The 23,584-nt window shown below is 45.3% G+C and overlaps 1 protein-coding gene across 3 annotated transcripts in view; it reads left to right on the top strand.

The window, feature by feature from the left end:
* unc5db (unc-5 netrin receptor Db) overlaps positions 1-23,584 on the top strand; it is a 108,331-nt gene that overhangs the window by 79,848 nt on the left and 4,899 nt on the right. Inside the window, exons 7-16 of one of the 3 annotated variants that reach the window (XM_031570448.2) lie at positions 461-625; positions 1,293-1,325; positions 2,933-3,118; positions 8,419-8,625; positions 9,847-9,931; positions 15,433-15,604; positions 19,626-19,853; positions 21,089-21,238; positions 22,946-23,110; positions 23,368-23,546. In XM_031570448.2, the coding sequence (XP_031426308.1) occupies positions 461-625; positions 1,293-1,325; positions 2,933-3,118; positions 8,419-8,625; positions 9,847-9,931; positions 15,433-15,604; positions 19,626-19,853; positions 21,089-21,238; positions 22,946-23,110; positions 23,368-23,546 (1,570 nt within the window). Of the gene's footprint in view, positions 1-460; positions 626-1,292; positions 1,326-2,932; positions 3,119-8,259; positions 8,626-9,846; positions 9,932-15,432; positions 15,605-19,625; positions 19,854-21,088; positions 21,239-22,945; positions 23,111-23,367; positions 23,547-23,584 lie in introns of all 3 variants that reach the window. The other 2 variants (XM_031570446.2, XM_031570447.2) reach the window with 2 other exon arrangements.

Genomic DNA, 23,584 nt, shown 5'->3' with positions numbered 1-23,584 from the left:
CACACACACACGCGTGCGCGCACGCTGACAAAAATCAACCCAAAAGCACTATTACATCGAATATCCCAAACCCATAATTTGCATTTAAATTAGCTGTGCGTGAACCTTTAATTTATCAAACAATAAGCAAGAAATTGTGTCTTCCAGGGCTCACATATACTAGATGTGATGTTGTCTTGGCAAACATCAGCAGAAAATAGGCCAAGAAATTACCCCACACCATGTGGCATAGACAGCTTTACTAAATGAAGCATGATGAGTTTCTTCCCATGATAAAACCGCATACATGACATTAACTCAGTTATTACATTGCACATTGTCACACCAGGGTCTTTATCATATCCTCCAAAAGTCCTGTTTTAGGGGGGGTTGGGGGGGGGGTGTTGCTGTGAATGAGTGCTGTCTGAGGGTCATGGGGGGATGAGTAAGGCTGTAACGGTCCAGTGTTTCTGCTTCACAGTTGACGGCGGCTGGGACGAGTGGGGGGAGTGGAGCCCGTGCAGCGCCCAGTGCGAGAGGCAGCGGGCGAGGGAGTGCACGGCGCCCGCGCCCCGCCACCGTGGCAAGATGTGCGAGGACGAGAGCCAGGCCACGGAGAACTGCACGGGAGGCATGTGCACCGAGAGTGAGTGGAGTGGAGTGGGTTTTTTATTTCTCCTGCCGTGGTCTGCGTCTCCTTCTCTGTACGCCGTTTCCGCCATCACCACCACCATCATCATCATCATCATCATCATTATCATCATTGTCTTTACCATCTCTGCTGTGGTCAGCTTCACTCTCGTCATTTTCATCATTATCCTTGATGTCAATTGACCTGTTTTGAACACCCAGTGGCACAGATTCGAATGCACAAGATCACATTTTTGCCTATGTTGGATAGAGGTAGCAATTGGTAGTTAAATTTTGGTAAATTATTGAAATGCACTAAAACAGGTTATTTTGTTTTATTTTATTTTGAAATTTCCTTTTTTTTATTTGTATATCCAAGCCTTGTGCATTGTCACCTTTTCCCCTCCCTTAGTCCTGGAATCGCTTTCAGATGTCTCCTTCAATCCCCCTGCCACATCTGTTATGCATGGCTTGTGTTGGCAAAAACAGCAGCTGGACATCTCCATACTGTGTGATCTGGATAGAAAAACACCATGGTTAATTGACACAGGGATGGACTTTAATCACATCTGTCTCTCTCTCTCTCTCTCTCTCTTTCTCTATCTCTGTCTGTCTCTCTCTCGCTCTCTCTGTCCCTCTGTCTCTATCGCTCTCTGTCTTGTTCTGTCTCTCTGTTTCTGCAGATCGAAAGCTGCTGCATGATGTAAAACCTCAAAGTGAGTGTGTTTCTTGATGCATTGTGTTCCATGGTGCAATATTAATGTCACCATATCCATCCCTCAGAAGATTGCATCCCGTTCCGCTGTATGACGGCCCGTCTTTACATCATATTATATGCAGGAAAGACAGACAGAGAGAGGCAGAGAGAACGAGAGAGTGAGAGACCTGTCGCAAACAGATCCAAGCTCATTTTCCTCTGGAGCGTATCAGGCTTTTCTTAATTTGTCATTAAAATATCTGTCAGTTTGGGATCAGATTCCATTTCATCTTCCCTCCATGGGATGTGGAGGTACCAATATTTCCCCCAGAAATTACTCCCGATTTTTCCGCTTTCGCTGGAAATGCCAGTCATGGCAGATTGTCTCTCCTCAGATTAAGTGGGGTGACTGATTGGATGTGGCAACTGAACATGTGCTGCATTTTGTTGAATTAATGGGTTGTAATTATTGCATATTAGCCCATTTAAGTAGTTGCGATGTGTGTCCTGCTATTTTCTCCCCTCCCAGTATATTTCGGGGATCTCTCAGATGTGGCGGTGTGACACTTTTAAATGACAGTCAGGTGCTAGCAGCCCCTAGCACAGCGCTCATTTGCTGGGACTTTATTAGCCTAGCACTTTCTGCTGATGTGCCTCATAGCGGCGAGTGGCTCTCTGCTGCTGTTGCTGCTGCTGCTGCTGCTACCGCTGATTACATTTAAAGTGATCCAAATCGAATCTAAGCCCTTACCTCAGTGGTCACACCTTGCTAGCTAAGACACTCCATAAAGTTGGCCTGCCAACTTTCTCAACCGGTGTGCACGGCGTGAGCTGGCTACTTTTGGTTAGAGGCCGTTTTTTTTTTTTTTTTCCAGGGGAGAATGTTTTGTGTTCGTTGAGGCCTCGGCACTTCGGGAAGTGGGTCATCGTAGTGACCCCACGCCGTTTGAATTTGCTCTGGAAAGTGCCCTTTGGTGTCCTCTGCGAGCTGGCAGAGGCATCCTACGGCTGCGCTCTCTCATCATAGAGGTGAATGGAGTAACGAATCGGGGTGCCAGATGAACAGATGTTCCTTGGCGTGGTTTCGCTGGCATGCCGTGGCTCCGGTGATTAAAGTTGTGAGGGTTTTGGACCGAGCGCCTCCCCAGATGGGTCCCGACCGCCGGGCGTGTCTTAATACACGGCCAGAGATGTACATTACTTGCATGTGTTTTATTTATCCACATTTTTAGAGAATTTTGCTCTCAGTATGAGACCTGCGATGGGCTTGGAGAGCAGTTATTAATTATCGTTTATGATAGACCACTGTTTACGCTTTGTAGGAAGATAAAAAAAAAATAAAAAATGAGGGTTTATTGCCACCCTTGGCATCACCCTGTTTAGAGATTTTCCTCTCGTCAACTAATTGTTGCTTGGAACAGAGAGTGTAATAGGTCAGATTTGTCACGGGCCTGTTAGTCACCCTGCGTCGTTTCCATGGGCACATGTCACATGACCATTCCCTCATTCTCCTGTACTGTGACTATGACTTGTGTGTGAATTGTGTGTCATTGTGTTTTTTTTGTAGCACTCAACTCACTGCCCTCTTGCTCTCTCTCTCTCTCTCTCTCTGCCTTTGTGTCCCAGGCATGGAAGGCACTAATGATGTGGCCCTTTACTCGGGGCTGGCAGCTGGGGTCATTGCGGTTGCCGTCCTTGTTGTGGCTGTCACGCTATACAGGAAGAGCCAGAGCGAGTATGGAGTTGATGTCATCGATTCGTCGGCGCTCACCGGAGGCTTTCAATCCTTCAACTTTAAGACCACCAGACAAGGTGAGTGTCTGGGCTCTGTGTGTGGAGACATACAGCCACACAAGGCCGGGACGAAGAGATGTCTCTCTCGCTGACAAACGGCCCTTATTTCATCTCTTTGACAAACTATTTGATTTCACTCGGGAGGCAAAACACACTCCCGACCTACAGTATGTGTCATTTACAGATTCCTAACTCACCGAGGGAACCCATCTGAGCTTGGCCACCCAATAGCATGATCAATTTGTTGTTTTGACCAGCTAGGACATCCAATATTGCTGCAGTAATCAATATTCAGTCCAAGCTTTTAACTCTCTCGCTTTGTCTACTACGCTTGGCTGTGTGAGCACTGTTGCTTTTTTTGGCACTTCTAAACATACTCAACTACTGTGCAGGTATGTGCAACACATGTGTGTCTGTTTCTTCTTGTTCTGTTGGTGTTATGCACAGCGGTGACTTGTCCGAAAAATTGTGTGTCCCAGACAGACTAGCTACAAGCTATCCATATTACTAACAGTGACACTTCTGGGTCAGCACAAGTGATAGCCATCGTGGCCCAGGGTGATCCATTCTGGCTGGCCACGACAGCAAAGTGAAAGGCTTTTGCTGGAGCCTCGCTCTACCCCAACCCCACTCACCCCCCCACCGCACATACACACACACACACACACACACACACACACACACACACACACACACCCTCCGCTCCCGATCCCCCCCATTTATGGCTCCCAAGGCCTGGGGAGTCACTCATTCCTCCCACTCGATGTGCTTGCGGGTGGGAGGGGGCATTTGAGGGGACTTAGCCAGGCTGCTCCAGTCAGGTCATCAATTCTCATATAAATAGGCCAGCTTTTCAGGGCTGCCTGCTAGTCCCTCCCTGGCCTGCAATTATTCCATCCTGTCCCATTCCGTCCCGTCCCATTATAATCTCTTCTGCGTCCGCCTTTCCTCATTGTTGCTTTTCCTTTTTTTATTGGACAAAGGTTCATAACTGAAAAGTAGGAAAACCAAGATAGAGAATGAGCATGAGAATTGTTGTCATTTTGAGCCATGTCGAAATATGGTAAAGTGACCAAAAAAAGAGTACCCCCTCAGTGACTGAACAGTCAAGCACTGTTGAATCATCGTATAAGGCTAGGACAGCTGCAGCTCTCCCATGCAAGAAAAAATAAATAAAAACAACAAAACAACAAAACAACAACTAACAGGTCATATCACACAATACGTGTTACCCCGGAAGGTACAACTGTTAGCACATTTATGCCTCCCAAAGTAGAGCGAGTGAGTCAGCGAATCTACAGCAAGCACCCTCCCAACCACCCAGCTCACCACACCCCAACCCCCCTCCTGGCTGCTGCATCTCGGTTGCTTTCAGTGATTGGATGCTGGTGCCTTCCAGGGCTTGCGCAGCCCGCTGGGTGACATCTGTGCAGCTCCAGGGGAGACACTTTGGTGTATCAAAGTCACCCCGTCTGGTCGGGGAGGTCAGGTGCAGTAGGAAGTGGTGCTGGGTTTCTGTATCTCCCGGGTCATCCCGTTAGCATCGGAAGGGTTAGGCAGCGCCACGGGGGGTGGGTGAGGGGGGTGGATCAGTGTTGCGGAATCTGTGAGAAACAGACGTGGTTCCTCCTCGCTCCTGCTTGCGGATGACATTTCCGAGCTCCACTTGTGCGGCGAAAGGTTATTCCTCCCTTTCTCTGAAGATCAGATGAAGGTTCCGATAAGACGCCGGAACAGCGGATTTTGTTTCTTGCCGCCTACAGAGAGATGGGGCCCAGACCCACGTGAGGAGAGAACCTCTTTGTTTGTGACTGAAAAATGTGTTTTGTTCAAACAGGAGCTATTTAAATACGCCTTGTACTACAAATAATTGTATCACGAAGAAGGCATTCAATGTTTGACAGCCAAACATATCATAGCTTACACAAAGTCAGTTCAGCGAAACTTGTTGTCACATCAAAGAGAATGTACAAACATGTCGCAAACAGGAGATGTTTAATACATCACAGTGTTCATACATTACTAACCGCAATATTATCGTGTCTTAGGAGTGTATCTTTATTCTTTGTCTTGGTTTGTGAGTGTGTCTGCGCATATGATTGGTGTTTTGACCACAGGCCATTCGTGGGAGGATAAAAGACTGATACCGACAAAACAGAATTTTGAACAGGAGAGAGAATAATGTGTGCAGCATCCTTATCCTTGTTGTTTTTCTGTATCTGTATACTTGAAGACTGAAGTTGCTCAAGAACCTTCTAAAAAGGTTGATTCAAGGAGATTATGCAACTCTGATGATAATCACGATCTCTGCTTTTGAAAGGATTCATCAAAATAGGGTTGTCGCCCCTTTGCTGTGAAAGAGCTGCAGTAGCCTTCAGAAATGTGATGTAACTCTGTCCTTGTGTTTTTATGTTTCATCATCAACAACCCTTGCTTATTCTTGGAAGATCTTCTGAGCGTTCAGATGTTTTACAGCAATGCCCTGACTTCACATTCAGACGGGTGTACATTGAGAAAAAGATGGCTGTAGCAACCACAATAACAACAATTGACAAATGACAAAAAAGTACATTGAAAACTAATGAAAACAAACATGTCTGGGAAAAAGGATGTTTACGTTATATAATAACTGCAACAATAAAAAGATTAAAACGTAGAAAAAGTCAAGTAAAAAAAAAATAACAAACATGTCTGCAAATCAGCTGAAGCAGGAACACTACACAACAACCATATCTTCCAGCTAGCATACCCTTCAATTGTTCCACTGACACAGACCGGTCCAAAAAACGAACATGCCCAGATCATGTGCATAGAAGAAATAGAGAAGATGTACAAGGCAGGGGTTCAGATCAGGGGGGTCAGTTTACATTCATATAACATGCATTGTTGAACTTTGATGCCCTGCTAAGTTGACCATTATTTGTTTTCAACGATTTATCAACTAACTTTTTTGTTCATTTAATTTGACTTTTTTTTTTATTTGACTTTAGATTTCTTTTTTATATTATTTCCTCAGCTTTAGTAAATTGGGAGTGGGGGAATCACAACAGTGTGTGCATGTATGCATAATTTGAGGAAATGGCCTTGGCAGAAACCAAATTATCATCTTAAGTAATGGCATCTCATATTTATCCCCTAATTTAGATGAACTTCTCACCTGTTTCAAACGATCACCAGCTTTACTTGGAAGCGTGTGGATTTTCCGGTGTTCTCCCTAATAGAAGATCAGTAGCAGCTTCGCTCCATGTAATTAATTTGAAAACCCTTAAATGCTTCAGCAAGCTCTCGCTGCAGCAGATAATGGTATAAGCCAAGATCACTAAAGAGGTTTTAGACCTCTGCCCTGTCTCTCTGCATTAGCACTCCTGCTAGTGAAATCTGAGCCTCAGAGTGATTTTTAATCAGAAGCTTAATTCCAAGCTTTCCCTCAAGGTATGCGGGTGGAGGTCCATTTTATTAACTTTGTTCGTGCCACTTCGGCATTACCATTTTTTTGCGTTCCAACATTTCAAAGATACATTCTACTCCAACGGTGATCAGATTTTCTCCCTGCGAAGGAGCAGAGGAAATAAAAAGTCTGGCAGCTTATTGGGCGTCAGTGCGAGTGCTCAAACTGATGTCGGCGGAAATGTAATTGCAGGGCCGCTGAGTGAAAGTTCACTTGCAAGAAGTTGTAGTCCAGGAGCGCTTTTAAAATTCTTCCTACCGAAGTAAGTTTTCCTGGCAGCTGATAGACAACAAATGACTGCAGATGTGGTGCATTTCCGCCTCGTACTTTAGGAATGGTTAGGAACATGAGCGTAAACATAATCTCATAATCTGTAAATGGTGTCGGATGAAATAATCACATTCATCAAAGAACATTCTGAAGCGGGGTGAAAAAACATAAAAGGAGGGTATACAAGAAGATCCTTAGCATCTGCCGCTGATCGGTCTGTGTGGTAATTAACAGTTTACCCCACCCCCCTAAAAATAAAACAACATTAGCCTCCCACCTTCCACCCCACGCTGGGATGGCAGCTGGGCAGCAAGGACTCGACGACTCCAGCCTTGGCATGCGGCGGCGTGGGGCTTGGGTGTCTGGAAGCGGCAGGCTACCAGCCACTGCATGGATTTCTCTCTCCCTACTTGGCAGCTCTGGGAGCCTGATGGCTGCAGCCGAGGATCCCCTCAGCCCTTGGCTTTCCTTGAGTCCGCTCTGGGGGGTTGGAGGGGAAGGGAGGGAGGGGGGGGGGGGGGGGGGGGGGGTTGAGAGGGAGCTGAAGGACTCCAGGCCCTCATTTACAGGAAGGTCACCCAAACTGCTTCAGCTGAAGTGTTTCCACCCACAGAAAGAGTCAGGAAGAGTGTGTGTGTGTGTGTGTGTGTGTGTGTGTGTGTGTGTGTGTGTGTGTGTGTGTGTGTGTGTGTGTGTGTGTGTGTGTGTGTGTGTGTGTGTGTGAGAGAGTGTTTGATAGATTAGAGAGAGGGAGGTTTGTGAGTGTGTTTGTGTGTGTGTGTGTGTTTGAGTGTGCATTTGATAGATTAGTGAAACAGCAAAAGAGCCTCAGTGTGTGTGTGTGTGTGTGTGTGTTTGTGTGTGTGTGTGTGTGTGTGTGTGTGTGTGTGTGTGTGTGTGTGTGTGTGTGTGAGAGAGAGAGAGAGAGAGAGAGAAGTCTGAGAATTGCAATGGGTGTCCAAAGAGTGATTTTTTCTGGGGTGCTACTTTTTCTTGTGTCTGCCTTCAATCAGGCTTAAGGGCACTGGGATGAAAATGACTTGATTCTGATGGAAGAAGTGGTGAAATCATGCTGCTCGCCTTGAGTAATTAAATGTCTGACCATCGCAGGAGGGTTTTGAAGATTTTATTTTAATTTTATTTTGAATCAAACATCCCTTTCACATCCTTTTATTCTCACTGTATGCCTTCTCTACAGTTCTTGGAGCCAGCGATTATAAAGCAGCTGCCAGTGATTTTTCTCTCTACTTTATGTCATCATTCACCCGATCCATGAAGCTATTATTTTTGTGTCCTTATTTTTATAGCACACTAAAGCAAAAGCATTTTGCCCCCATTCAAACCTGTTCACTCTTCTCTCCCTCCCTCTCCCTCAAAGCCAGCGTAAATAGGCCCCAATTAGTAGATGTTTACACTGTCGCCTGTCTTTTTATCTCCGTAGGCAACCCTCTCCTACTGAATTCCTCAATGCAGCCCGATATAACAGTGGGCCAGACCTACAGCAGCCCCATCTGCTTTCAAGACTCCATAGACAAAGAGCTCTTTGACCCGCTGCCCGACATCAAGGTCAAAGTTCAGAGCTCCTTTATGGTTTCACTAGGTGTGGCCGACCGGGCAGAGTACCACGTCAAAGCCCACCCCGAGACCTTTCCCCGCGGCCTGGACCGAGACTGCCACACCATGGACGGCCGGAAAAGAAACCTGACCCTGCTCTCACGTCCCGGCGCAGTCACGGCCAGCAAATCACAGCCGAGAACCACAGGTGTCTTTGGGCATCTGGGCGGCCGTCTGGTCGTGCCAAACACCGGTGAGTTGGATTTTTTTTTTTTTTTTTTTTTTGCGACAACATGATTTGAGAGATTAAATGTAACAGCATGGAGAGGAACAGTGTGAGTAGAGCTGTTTTGGCAGAGAGAGAGAGAGAGAGTGAGAGGGAAAGGGAGAGGGAGGTAGGGGCAAGGGGGGAAGATGTGCCGTGCTATCTCACTTTACAGTTCTGTTTGCCACAGTACTTTGTCACGCTTGGCTGAGCTGCGGGTGTTAATGAGAGAGCGTTCCTCCTCTGCAGCACCCTGGCATCATATTGGCCAGTGTTAAGTCATGAAAACAGAGCTGCTGCTAACACTTACACAAGATGTTCTCCAGAATCACTTCACACCTCACGCATTCCAAGTTTTCTATTTTGGTGTGTGTGTGTGTGTGTGCCACCATTAAGACTGTGCACTGTGTTGACCACTGCACTCGTGTGGGGCAAACATTTGTCAGAGCTGATAGTCTGTCATGGCTGTCCAGAGCCCTTATGTGTGAAAGACACTAAGTGGCTCTCAAAGAATGCTGGGAAAATCAGCCTCCTTCAGGCTGGTGGAGGTTAGGAGTGGAGGAGCTCAGTGGTCAAGTGGAACATTTTGAAATATGAATGTTCAAGGCTACTAGTTGTTAGCACACAAATGGCGCCTCTTCTGTCGAGTATATAAAAGCAGAGGCCAGGGTCTTTTGTTCGCTCTTTCTCCCTCTCTGTCTTTCTCCCTCTCTCTCTTTCTCTCATACTCAACCATCTATAAGCTCACACACACACACACAACCCTCCCTCGCTCTCTCTCTCTCTCTCTCTCTCTCATTTACCTTCACATACATAGGTAGGCGCACCTAACTACCCACATACATGAAAATGTTTTGAAAGGAGTTCATCATAGTGTTGCATTAGGGTACAGAACATAATGAGTCTATGGGTGACTGTTAGCTCTTGATGTTCTAAGTGGTGCTTCACTCTCAATGGAGGCAAAATGGTCGGTGTTTATTAAATGAACTTCAATGGGTTGACTGACAAATTGACTGAAACGCTGGAGTAGAGGACAGCAAGCGTTTATCACAGAATTCCTCTGATGCACGTTTTCAAGGTCAAAGTGTTACGTTTTTGTCTGTGGCTTTTGATTAACTTGTTCATCACGTTGCTGCATAGCAGACTTCAAAAGGCCTGTTTTCGTGCGTGTGTGTGTGTGTGTGTGTGTGTGTGTGTGCTGTTTTGCAGGGGTGAGCTTGCTCGTATCCCATGGGGCCATAGCTGAGGACACCTCTTGGGAAATGTATATGGTGATAAATCAGAAGGAATCCAGGTAGGCTGAGGCTGCATCTCTGTGATAGTGCAGCAGTCCATTCTTATCCACCTCCCAGCCATTTCATTTAATCTTAAGATACCTCTGTCATCTTTAATTATCACATCTCTGTTGGTCTCATTACATGTCCTTGACACACCTACCTAGCTTCGCATTTTAGCCATTGCCACCTTCCATTTTTTTTACTCTACTTACAAACCCTTTTGAAACTGTTTTTGCCCTTTTGAAATGTACTTTTGCCATCTCTGCCGTGGGCAAGACCAGAGCCTGCTCAATTTTCAGGCAGCTTAGCTTAGCTTAGCTCGAATGCGGCCGCAGGAGCATGCTGTGCAGGTGCTGAACTGGCACTTTAGCGTGTGCTGTCCCAGGTGCTTGCCCTCAGTACAGCCGTTGGCATCGAAAAGGGAGCGATTAAGTCAGAGAGCACACGCGGGGGAAGTGCAGTGGGAGATCATCATCTCCATGGATACAGTGAAGACATATTAGTGCATGCTGTTCTATATTTGCGTCGGCGCTTGTTACTGAACTGCATTACTCAAAACGGGTACAGCCATGGGAGTTATTACATTGTCATGGTAAAGGCTCTTCTATGTGATTGAGTTCATGATTGCATATTTGTTTTAAAATTGTGTTAGAGCAGCAGATTTTTAGCCAAGAGGCATTGGCCCACATCATTCTCATGTTGGAAACATTAGGACAGACTTTAAGGAGATTGAAAGTATATATACGGGATCCATACAATTCAGTGGATTAACATTTTATAGACTGATAACACTGCAGTCTTACCATCACAGCTAACTATTAGCTTGACATTAGGATAAAAGCTCTTTATTTTTTTGAACCACCTTTTTCATCCTTTTTTTTTCAGCCAACACTGTTCCGTAACCAGAACAAGAATGTGACCCACTATCTTTCCCTTTTTTTACAACCTCTATTTCCTCATTTATTCTGCGACACGTCCCCGTTATAAATGAATAATATCACAGTAACAGATTATGCCGGCTGGGGAAACTGGTGGATGGCGGGCGCGGGTTGCGGGCGCGTATGTCATACGTCCTTGGCTGCCCTCGAAACACTGGATTAACACATACGGTGCGCTAGTATCCATCCCACCCACTGCCATGGAATGACTCCCGGTCTAACGGCGACTCAGACAGATGGGGCCCAGCAAGATCCCCAGCCCATCCTGCCTCTCGGTGGGGATCCTTTAAGTGTCAGAAATAGGGGGGTGATCATTCGTCCTGCTGCCTGGCGGGTGGTATTACACGCTTGATCTCTCAGGTGCAGGCGATAGGATAAGTCCTAACGAAGCAACCGTAAGAACCTCATTTCCAAGGTGTCTTTAATTGACTGAAATTACTTTGCGTCAAGGAAGGGGGAAAAGGAGGGGTCCGTTTCTTCTTTCTCTCTCCCTCTCCCTGTCTCTCTCTCTCTCTTCCTCTATGTCTCTGCTCTTTCTTTTTTTGACAGGTCTGACTGTCACTGTTCGCTGTTTCACTTAATTGGCTTAGCTGGTCTGAAAGTTCCCCATTTCCTTTGAAACAGAGCTAAAAGGTTTCCCTCAGTTTTCCGTCAGCCTCTCATTTTCCTGATCATTTTAGGAGTGATACTGTGGCAAATAGGTCATGTCTCCTCCAATCCCCCATGAAACTTTATTATTTGTCTGTAAATCTTTCAAGGTCTTTTATGTTGACACCATATATTATGTATGCATGTCCAGCGATGACCCCATTGACCCCTAGATTGGCCAGACCAATCTCTGAGGGTGATGTGACTTCCTCACTCTGCATAAAACGGGCTCCTCAGATTCTCAACCTCATGATTAAGGAACACAGCATTAAATATTCCAGCAGTCATTACAGACCATCTCCAATTAGTTACCCCGTGGCATTATGATGTGGGACGGATGCCAGTGTCGTATAAATAGCATACAATGGAGAATTACACATTTTGTTCCTTTATGATTTATTAGCAAATCTGACTGACATTCTCTTTTGTATGGGGGAGATCAAAAGAAATGTGTAGCTAAATGAGTCAGGAAATCGTTGGGGTATAAACAATTTGTGGGACGCCTCTATTTTTTTTTACCATTTCTTTTTTGAACTGCTTCTCCACCCCCTGTGCAAGTAAATATGTTTACTGCCAAGCTCTGGCCCAAGGGATTCCTGCGCTGTCATCCTGAGAACTGTCAGTCACTGTCTATTCTCTGCAGCCAGAGGGTCTGCAGAGAATTGAATCCTTTCTTCTCGCTCAGCCAAACAAACCACATTGAAATCTCCTCTCCACACTATAATGGAAATCTATTACGTCTCAAAAACGCAAGTCGATCAATCCGTCAACCTGAAGGTGCTTGGATGCACCTTGGAAAAAAAATAATCACCTAGATATTTAAAATCCATTAGTTGTGGTTTTCATTTAAGCATATGGTGTTGGGGGGGGGAGGGGTCTTGAATTTGTATTAGGGGTTTTGAACATTCAGGAAATGCAGTGACCCTGAGCTACACCTCCCCTAGCTGGGAGAGAAGCTTGAATGCAGTTTAACTCTTCTCGCATGGCATCTTAAAACTAGCCAACTCTTGTGTTTCAGAGGCTCGATAACTAACGCAGCGTGTAGCATGAATTACCCAGATTGGCTGTTGGGAATCTGAAATGTGCATTGCCATGTTCTTGTGTCAGATGTCACACCTGAATCTGCTAGCAGGTGGGGCTGGAAAAGTTCCCCTTTCCCTTGCACCCTCTCCCGGAGTCTGGCCTGATGGCAGAGCAGCTGCCCTGGCTGCTTCTTAGCCCTGGGAAAGCATCAGTGCACATCACAGACTGAGCCTTTTTTTCAAACACAAGAAGCACAGGGCAGTACCTATGTAATATTCAGTCTTGTGAGTCAGGAAAGCTTTTTTCTGGAGGGAAAGTCCTGCCTCGGGCTGCAATTTCAACAAAGTGCTTTTGAGTCACAGTAGAGAGGTTGCTGAAAGAAGGGGGAAAAGGAGAGAGAGAGAGAGAGAGAGAGAGAGAGAGAGAAGCAGGAGGAGGAGAAGGAGGAGACGTAGGAAAGGGGACATTTCCCAAAAGGTTACAATCACTAGCTTTTATTTGCATCACAACCACAGGCACTCGCTGCATTAATCCACAATTGCAGTTAGAAAGGTGCAGATTTGATTAGAGTAAAGCGTAGGTGCTGCAGGCCATATGGCCGGCGTATGTTCAGCGTTGCCTCAGGGTCCTTGTTTTTTTGCAACACTTGTCGAGGTGGCAGCGCAACAAACATCACCCCTGGGTCAGGCTGGCTCGCAGTGACAGCACCCATGCACCCCGCGCTCGCTGCTACAGACCAGCATGGCATCATGATGTACGAATAAATAAATAATAAAGAAATAAAACCACCTACAACCCCCCCTGTCAGAGCAGCTGCGCGGAGGAAAACAGGCTTACAAGCAAATGGAAGTCAAGGCCAATGGAGCACGGTAATGTGTGCATTTATTAAGTTTGCCTCGCCACTCACCGTGGCGCTAGCGTGCCTCGCCGGCCCATTCCTCAGCCTCATGCGGGTGAGTCATAATTCACTTTGAATAATGCACCTCGTTAAAGGGCAGAGAGCCGGCTGGATAGGACCCTTGGCGATGATGAGGAGTTGAGGCAGAGAGAGAGAGGGAGTGGGTTGAGGCGCTGAGAGGCAGAAGCACTCAAGGAGCTTGCCCATGTTCTGTAGTGTTATGCTAGTTAAAAACCTGGGCAAATTGGCTCATCGCTTCCTGTCATTAAATAAGCAACGTGTCCATCAAGAGATATACTTATCAGATAAAGTCCCCTTAGATGTTGTTGTATTTGATTTCAGCTTCTGAAGCACAGTGCCAGGGTTTGTTGTTCAAACCAGTTGCTTCAGTTGTCGCTCTGTTCTGTTACTTTGGCAACGCGCTGCTTTGTACTGCAGAGATCATTATGCAGATCATTATGCAGCACATAGCATGTTTATGGTACATTTCTCCCATAGTTTAGTCCAAAATAGCCAGTGATGTTGCTACTGTTGCTACTAATTTTCACAGTAAGCAAGCCACACTTTACTGCATAAAGAAGAATGCTATACATATCACACTGTCACAGAGTCTCTCTCAACAGTTTGAAAGCAGTTTTTTCTAAAAGCATAGATCGCACACTGCCTGGAGGACATGGACCGCTGAGATTTCAACAATCCCTTTAATCACTCAGGAATTGAGTTTAGTGGTTAAAAAAAATGTATCAGTAAAATATGCAGTTACTGAGAGGCAACATGAAGTAGGCACACTCAGTGTAAAGAGATCTTTTGTCGCTGTTGCTCTCGTCGTGGAGTGGTTTGAAAATGATTTCTAAATAGCTCTCATATTTAGAGCCATTATATTCCAGGTACCAAAAAAAGCTGCACCACAGCTACCACTCTTTGCTGCATCTCTCAGTCTCTTGATGAATGTCGATTCCAGAGTTGAAAGAACTGAGTGATAGCATGTTTCTGATCAACCCCCCGCCCAACCCCCCCCCCCCCCCCCAACATCTCCATAGTTGCGTCCCTCTGGCAATGCTATGTATTGTCAACCTTGTTTTTTTTTAATGATCCCAAATCCAATTTGCCTTTAAATCTTTATCCTGACTTTATGACTCTGCAGTGATTGTGGGAAGCAAACACCTGCAGGCTGCTGTTTGGCTGTTTTTGAATTTGCATGACAGCATAGTCCCTCTTCATTAGCTTTTCCTCATTAATTGCTTTTATTTCATGCCGCACGGCCACAAGCAACGATTGAAAGAAAAGATAATGGCCTCAAGATTATATGCGGCGGCTGATGAATATGCAAGAGCTGCCAATGACAGCAGACACACCGTTTCCAGACTGAAGAGAATCAGCAACTTAGCCGTAGGAGATTCTCTCTTGAGGTGTGGAGAATCAAGCATTAAGTATCTTATTGCAGTATCTTCTTGGAGTAAAATTAGACATGTATGGGATTTCGAAGGCCTTTCTTCAAAATGTGTGTTTCATGTTTTAAAGGCGTAGTCCGCGATTTTAATCCCATACATGTTTTGTCAAATTCAGCCAATTGCTTCCTCACAGTCCTCTAGCTGTCCGTTCAGTCTTTGTGCTAAAGAAACTCTAAAATTTACAAACATAGAGGCTCGGACAAAGCCATAAACAATCCCAGCTAATCAACGTGGTGCTTCAGGAGTATGGAAAGGAGTTGTGTAATTTCATTGTCTGTTGAGCTCAAATATCAACAACCTTTTGTGAAAACAAGTCTGAATTGCGGACTGCATCGTTAAGTGATTGAATCATTTGTTTCTCCGTTTTTTTTGTCTTCATGAACATTGTCTTGCTGATCATACATATCGCCGTGAAACGTTTGTTTTAATACCAAATCTGTTCCACAGCACGTTAGAATGTCTGTGGTCTTTTGTTGTTGATGTTGTTGTTGTTGTTGTGATCACGCTTCCCTATTCATTAAACTCGGATTATTGTGCCTCTCCTCCTCCTCCTGTGTTAGTGTGAAGGCAGCGGAGGGCTATGAAATTCTCCTGGCGCCAGAGGTGACATACGGTCCCCCGGGGCTCGACCTCTCCTTCCCTGTCGCAATGACAATTGCCCACTGTGCCGAGGTCAACGCCGCAAACTGGAACATTCAGCTCAAGAGACAAGCAAAGGACAACAAGTGGGAGGTAAGTTCCACTGTCTGACTCTACTGCAGATAAATGCAGCATGCAGTTTGCGTTTGCTTCCATTACACATGATGGATTTGTTCGGTTTGATCAGCGATCCCTTTTTTTTTCTTTTTTTTTTTTTTTAGTTGAAGCTCATTATGAATATTTGATGGAGTGCATGAATACTGTAAGACTCCTGCATGCGACATCTGAAGGATCAAGGGCATCGACATGTGAGATGGGGGGGTGGGGGGGCGTTAGTGATTGATCAGAGTCGCGTGGCGGGGAGCTTTAGTGAGGACATCAGACACTCAGAGGGGGAAGCACGCCCTCCCGGAAAATAAAAAATAAAAATGCCAGAGGAGAAAACAATTACTGCGTGTAACAGCGCGGGAGAGACATGGCGTTTGTCAGTTACAGGGGTTGTAACGTCGGGACGCCAGAACCAGCGCCTGGATGGCCGGCAGGGGGTGGGGAGGGGTGGGGTGTTGGGGTATTGATCGGCTGCGGTGGATGGACGTGGCGGAATGGGTGTCGACTTTAAGCAATCAGGGGAAGTGTCGGGAAATGACCCCACCGCTGACCTGGCCTTGCAATGAATGTGAAACGAGCAGGCAGCTAGATTCACAGGGAGATCCTCTCCGGAGGCTTCTTAAGCAGGGCAGATAGTGCTTTAGAAAAAAAGAAAATGGTCGTTCTCTGTTCCGGACAGTTATTTTTTTTTTTTACTCCTCCTAAGGACACGTGTGTACACAGCATGAAATTGAGACCGGATGAAAATGCTAATTTTCAGTGACAGAGGGTAATGTTGAGGGCAGGATTTCTTCAAGGTAGGGTCGGTGAATTTAGTTCAGAACTCCATTTCTATTAATGTTGGGTGAAATTCTCCTCACAGCCCAGCAGCTATCAATAAAGCATGCAGGCAATGTAGTGGAGGGGGGGGAAAGATGATCCAACCAATCAGTAAAAGGAGTCGTCTCTACCTGTGATGCAGTCATGTGTCTTAGAGACAGAAGCTGACATCCATGTGTTTTACTAGGACTAATTTGGAGGACTAATTAAAAGGACTAATTTGGAGGACTAAATAACCTTGTTAGTGGTAATACATACAGTAGTTCGTTAATCAATGGGGTTGTCCCATAGAGGTAGGACATAAACTTGTTGACATGCATATGAAAACCAATAATAAATCAAGAAGAAAAAAAGAAAACAATAATAGTAGTATGATAATAATAATAAGTGAGGGATAATGGACGATACGGCATTCGGGGAGCAGAAAATAATGTACTTTCGGTGTATCCGCTTCGTGTCATGGCCTTATTACCTCCTTGAAGGATCATTATTAATGCCGTGAAGTCCTATATCCTACTTATACCAGGGTTGCCGAACTTATATGCCGCAATATATATTTGCAGATATAATTTCCACATTTTGATCCCCCAAGACACTACTTCTTTCCACCACCAAATAACTGGTATGATTATTATGTTATTGGTTATGAGTATAAAGTCTTGTGTATGGTTAATCTTTTGAAACTGGTGGCTGGTAGAGAAATATGTTGCACGTTTTTCCTTGATTTCCAGTTTGTCAGAATTGAACACCAGAATACCATGAGTGCTCTCCTGCATTCCTTAGTTAGGTGTGTGTGGGGGTGGGTGAGGGCATGGGAAGGGCCACTGGAGAGAAGTGGTGTTTTTGTCAGGCTGTTGAGTTTGACAACACCTAACTTCTGACAAATTCTGACTAAACCTTTAAGGGCTTTATAATTGTAGGCGTATACTTATAATTGGCAAAAGGTCTGCAAAGGGGGAAAAAAAAAAACATTCGTAATGCCTGTTCAGTGAGCCCTTGTTTATAACATCATCACCATCACTCGTCAAAGTGTTTTAAATGGAGTACCTAAGCAATGCTGTTGTCATGAAAGACAGTATAATTGCAGAGGAAAAATGTAATAGCACAAGCCAGGCTAAACTAAATGGGTGTCAGTACATTGTATTTGGACCCAAAGCTATTATTAGGGGCCATTGTGAAGAGTGCTTACTGGGAAAAAAATAATTGAGTTTGCTCCGCCACAGACCCTGTGTCTTAAATGCCATTGTTATAAGAAATTGAGCTGTAATGGAGGCCTTAGAAAGGCAATTTTTTAAAGTGCTGTGTTGTGTGGATGTTTCACGGCCTGAACCCGGGGCAGGAAAGAAATGAAAGACACAAATCTATCTGGTTAAAAAGCCACTCCCTGACCTTACTATCAATAAATCCACTGCTCTTCCTCCTTCCACCTCCACCCCTCCACTTTCTCTTCCCACTTTCCCCCCCCCCCATATCTTACACACACACTCTGGGACATATCGGCATACAAGTCCTGCCATTGCCAAAGAGGTCATTGGGGGAGATTTACTTCTCTTTGAAGACTGGAAGACGTGGTCAGCCCCGATGGGAATGAGGGTATCTGTTTTTGTGCTAATGTGTCTGCACTTGTCTGCTATTTGCTTAGATTTGTAATAGACCTGCTGGTGCCCTCTTCAAAAGCCAAATTACCTGATGATCAAGCAGAGAGGGGAAAAGATTTTTTGAAAGGAAATGCAATCTGAACAAAATGTCAATGCATGCGCTGAAAAGAGTTGGCGGACAAAGAACCCATTAAGCCTCAAATAATGCTATGAAATTGCACATGCTATGAAACTGCAGATCGTTCTGCTGGCCACCAGGTATATGAAAAGTTTTCACTCACATCAACACTGCAAATTATTGACTGACTATTCTATACACATTTCACTCGAGAACGTCTGTTAAAGGATTTCCAGGGCCACAGTTATTGTATTCTGTGTGAATAGTTTCTCCCTGTGATTAGCAGTAATTTGCACTCTTTCTTTGGAATCTGCCGAGTTTGTGTTTTTGGATTATGTGTGTCCTGCCACCATGAACAAGTGATTGCAGAATTGGATGGTCTAGCCTGCCAAACTGAGTATTCTATACAAAGCTAATGCAACGTGCTCTACAGTGATCATGTGAATAGGAGAGGATTTAGTATCTCTCTCTCTCTCTCTGTCTCTCTCTCTGTCTTTCTCTCTCTCTCTGTCTCTCTCTCTCTCTCTCTCTCTCTCTCTCTCTCCTCTCTCTCTCTCTCTGAGCTCGTTCATGAGGTCTGATTCCAGTTTAGGATGCCATTGGGATATGATTGCTTAGCCTGTAGCCTTTTATTTACCTGCTATGTGCTTTCATTAGATGATAAACAGTTCATTAAGCTCAACCGTAACATGTCTGTATCGTCATTCTGGGTTTGAAAGCCTATAAATGAACACAGTGCAATAAATATGTTTTTTTTTAATCACATGGGAAATTTAAATTCAATTTTCAGTATATTGTGAAGTGTATTACTTTCTTAAATTATAAAACTTCATTAAATGGCTGCACAGTCCCAGGAGATGTTTTATCTCGCCAGTGCAGTTAATGGGAATAAAGATTGTCTCCTAGCGCAACTTGCTCCATGCATCTTCACACTTTACATCATTTTAAAATCTTTTTATCTGGTTAAGTAGACTCAAATTGCAGGAAAATTTCTAGTAAATTACTCCTGTCTTTTCCACTCAATGGCCTTTTTTACATGCTCTCTCTTTTTCAACCTCCCTCGCTCTCTTTCTTTCTCTCTCTCTCTCTCTCTCTCTCTCTCTCTCTCTGGATCCAGAGGATGTTTCCAGTGATTTATGAGTGAATCTCATTTGCACAACTTGAATGAATAGATACATATGTATTAAAAAGGAGGCCCATTTTCTGTGTATGAACTCTAGCCCCAGGAATCATTTACTGAACTCAGCTAGTGTCTGTTTAATCAGTCACCTTGAGATGCATACTTTCCAGGCAAGACAAAAATCGTATGTATAGCTTGTATGGTATGCCTACTATAGGTCTGAGCAACATCAATGTCAACAATATTCAATTTCCAAAGATCACAAATACTGCTTCGGGGTATGCTTACATAATCCATAAATAGTTTTGGATAGATGCACCCACTAAATAACCTCCAAATGTCGGGTTGCAGGAAGTGATGTCAGTGGAGGATGAGTCAACATCCTGTTACTGTCTAATGGAGGCCAACTGCTGTCATGTGCTGTTGGACCAGCCTGGCTCATACGCCCTTGTGGGCGAAGCGCTCACTGAGGAGGCCGTGAAGAGGATGAAGCTAGCCATCTTCGGCAGCATCGAGCCAAACACCATGGACTACAGCCTCCGGGTGTATTGTGTGGATGACACACCGTATGCCTTTCAGGTAAGAAAATAAGCGATTTCATGGTGTTAGAGGAATTTTAACAGAAGATGTTCCATAGATGAAACGCAGGGCCTAAGCCAGGTAGACTTGCCTTAGTCGTCAGTGTAATTGTATTTTATGGTTGTCTTGTCGGTTGATGTGATCTGTTTATTTATTTATTTATTTGTTTGGGTGACAGACTGACAGGTGATTTGATTTTTCAAAAGCACCCTCTGTTCCTTGCGAGAGTAGCAGTGATGGGAGGAGTACAAGATTCTACCATAATCTCACTTCAGTGATGACACTAAACATTATGCAAGAAATCAGTTGTCACTGTAGCATCTACTGTCACTCTTTTGGGCGTCCATTTCTGTTTGCTTAATTCGTTTCTAGCAGATTTTTTCCTGATTTAAATGTGCCGGCATAGACCAAAGCAATGGTGTCAGAAATCAGAAGGCTTCTTTTTTGTACATGGAAATGACTTCTGATGAATGGTTGTGGAAGGGCTGATGCCTCGGTCAATATATCATCTCAAACAGAGGGGCAGTGCCAGGGTCTATTGAGTTGTGAAAGTCTCAATCTATTGTCTTGTCACGCCGTGTGAGTTATGCGTCCGACTGAGTCTTTCATTCCACTGCATGGAGATGCAAGGTGTGTAAATAATGTGCTTTAATATTTTCTTTCCCCCGTCTCAGGTTGCACTCTCTCTCTTTCTCTCTCTCTTTCTCTTTCCTCTCTCTCTCTCTCTCTCTCTCTCTTTCTCCCCCTGTAATGCTCTTGCTCTGAATGTTCTCTCTCTTTCACTGTCTGTCTGTCTTTCTCTCTCTTTCACTGTCTGTCTGTCTTTCTCTCTCTTCCACTGTCTGTCTTTCTCTCTCTTTCACTGTCTGTCTGTCTTTCTCTCTCTTCCACTGTCTGTCTTTCTCTCTCTTTCACTGTCTGTCTGTCTTTCTCTCTCTTTCACTGTCTGTCTGTCTTTCTCTCTCTCACACGGTATGTCTGTCTTTCTCTCTCTTTCAAGGGAATGCTGCATGTTTCATATTTCTGTTACACATGAGCCTGTACTAAATACCCTTCTTTTATTTCTCACTCCCACTCTCTTCCTCTCACTCTCTCTATCTTCATCTTCCCCTCTTTCTCTCTCCCCCTCTCTCTTTTACTCTCTCCTCTGCATCTTTCGTGTTATCTCCTTCCCATTCTCTCTCTTCATTCTGCTCTTATCTCCCTTTCGTCTCCCTTTGTCTTTGATGACAAAGGGTGTGGTTACCACGGAGACGAGCAAAGGTGGACAGCTTCTGGAGGAGCCCAAGATTTTACTCTTTAAAGGAAACACTCTCAGTCTGCAGGTGTCCATCCAGGACCTCCCCCAGTTTTTATGGAACATCAAACCCTTCACTACCTGTCAGGTATAAGCAGACTGTTTTTTTCCCTGTGATTCTGTATGGCATTGTATTATATTCATCTCATCTGTTTCTGAGGTAAATGTCCAGAGTTGTGTCAGGACTGTGCAACAGTGATGCAATTAGTGGCAAGCTGTAATGAAATTAGGCCGTCACGAAGCAGGTAATTATCATTGGCCTCTAATAGAATTTGTGAGGATGCAAATGCCATGATAACTTGCGTTCAGTTTGTTCAACCTTTGGCTGATGAAGCCCCTTGTGTAGTTCACCTAAAGAGTATCAGGTCAGCTCACCTTGTTCCTCTGTACAACACACTGGAGAGCATAAAAGCAATTTAATGTGAGTGCTTAATTACAGAATAATTAGATGGCTGCAGAATGCTAAATTTGCTCTACATGGGTTTAGTGTCATCTCTGGTTTTGCAAAAGAATGTGGCAGCCGGGTAGCAACATTTCCTTTCCAGTCTAGTGTCTCAGTTTAATCTACATGACAAATCCTCTGTGCATGTCCATCTCTTCAAGAATATCCATACCAGTGTTGTCAGTGTATGCAGGCGGGGACAAAAAAGGTTTGGACACCCGAGTCCTGGCCCGGGCCTGTTCCTGTTCCCTCTACCTTTATTTATAAGCCGCAGTGAGAGGAGACAGCCTGTCTTAACCTCTCCATCTCACAGAGCAGGTGTGGAGTAATGGCTCCAGCCCTCTCCATACATCAAGCCAGCTTTTACCGCTAAGGAGAATCTGGCCAGCCAGCTCCATAACTCTCCCCCCATAGTTTCATTACACGCAGTGTCCTGCACTGGGGAGGATCAAAGCCAAGGGGGGGTGGAAGGAGTGTGTGTGTGTGTGTGTGTGTGTGTGTGTGTGTGTCTGTGGTGTGTGTGTGGTGTGTGTGTGTGTGTGTGTGTGTGTGTGTGTGTGTTGGGGGGGGGGGTGGGGGGTGGGGGGTTAAGTCCTCCGAGGACAAGCCAGGGCCCTGTGCTTTTATTCATGCCTCCTCTCCCTGTGCCCGGTGTCGTGAATGAATGGGTTGCAGGTCATCTTAATATGCAGCAAGAGAGGTGGGGGAGCACAGGGGAGGTCAAGGACGCTGCCCACAGATGTGCCATTCAGGCAAATTAATTATGCATCAAAGTCCACATCACTTTCACCTGCCCCCCAAGCCCCCCACCACCGCTACCCCATCCAGCACTTCCAATTCTCAGGTTGGGAGTTCCGTTAATAGAATTATGATTGAAGCAGACTTCTTTTTGTGCTTGCCACTGAAGGAACTCCACCAAGGTATCTTTTTCAAAAGGTGGCCTTTTCAGTGTGCCGCTTTAAGATAATTCCTCCATCTCACAAATACATCTTATATACATTTTCTCCACTCTCTTTCTCTCTCTCTCTCTCTCTATCTCTCTCTCTCACACACACACACACACACACACACACACACACACACACACACACACACTCTATCTCTCTCTGATGAACACTTCAAAGACCCGCCGGCGCGTTTCATGTTGATGTGTTATTTTGCTACGTGCTCGGTCCTTTGCAAGGGCAGAGGCTGACTCATCTTATCAGGGAGAACAGGACACTTTTCAGACAGGAGGGCCTCGTCTAGGCATTCCTCCCAGTCTTCCCTTCTCCTCCTTCCCCCTTAACCTCTCTCTCTCTCTCTTTCTTTCTCTCTCTCTCTCTCTCTCTCTCTCTCTCTCTCTTCCCTCAGGAATTCTCCTTCTCCCAAGTGTGGTGCAGCAACCAGCAACCCTTGCACTGTGCCTTCCTACTGGAGAGATATAGCTCGGCCACCACTCAGCTGTCCTGCAAGATCAGCGTACGACAGGTCAAGGGCCATGAGCAGATTCTGCAGGTCTACACTTCTGTCGCCGAGGTCAGTACAGAACCGCATCAATACAAATCCCGCCAGCTCCTCATTACTCTTGCCTTTAGCCATCCCGTACCATCAATAGATAAACACTGTAGTGGAATGCTTACGCAATGCTGTGTGATGAGCATAGTCTGGGAAGGTCTTTGGGGGGTTGCAGTCAACTGAAGTGGCTCAAGTGCACGTCCTTCAGGCATTCCAAAATGTCAGACACTGTTGTGACTCCTCTGTGCTTCCCCCTGTTCTGCTTGTCTTCTCCTCAGAGTGAAAAACAGACGGTTCCATATTTTATGCAGGCAGACTGCACAGTCACCTCGCACACAGGGGCCAAAGCCTTCAAAATTCCGCTGTCGATCCGACAGAGGATCTGCGCCACTTTCGACACTGCCAACGCTAAAGGCAAGGACTGGCAGCTCTTAGCACAGAAGCTCCACATAGAGAGGTAAGGGTCTGTGGTGCACATATGGAGATAAAGCACCT

Source organism: Clupea harengus, chromosome 7, assembly GCF_900700415.2.
Source record: "Clupea harengus chromosome 7, Ch_v2.0.2, whole genome shotgun sequence".
In the NCBI taxonomy this organism is placed as follows: Eukaryota; Metazoa; Chordata; class Actinopteri; order Clupeiformes; family Clupeidae; genus Clupea; species Clupea harengus.
This window is presented reverse-complemented; position numbering and strand designations above follow the sequence as displayed.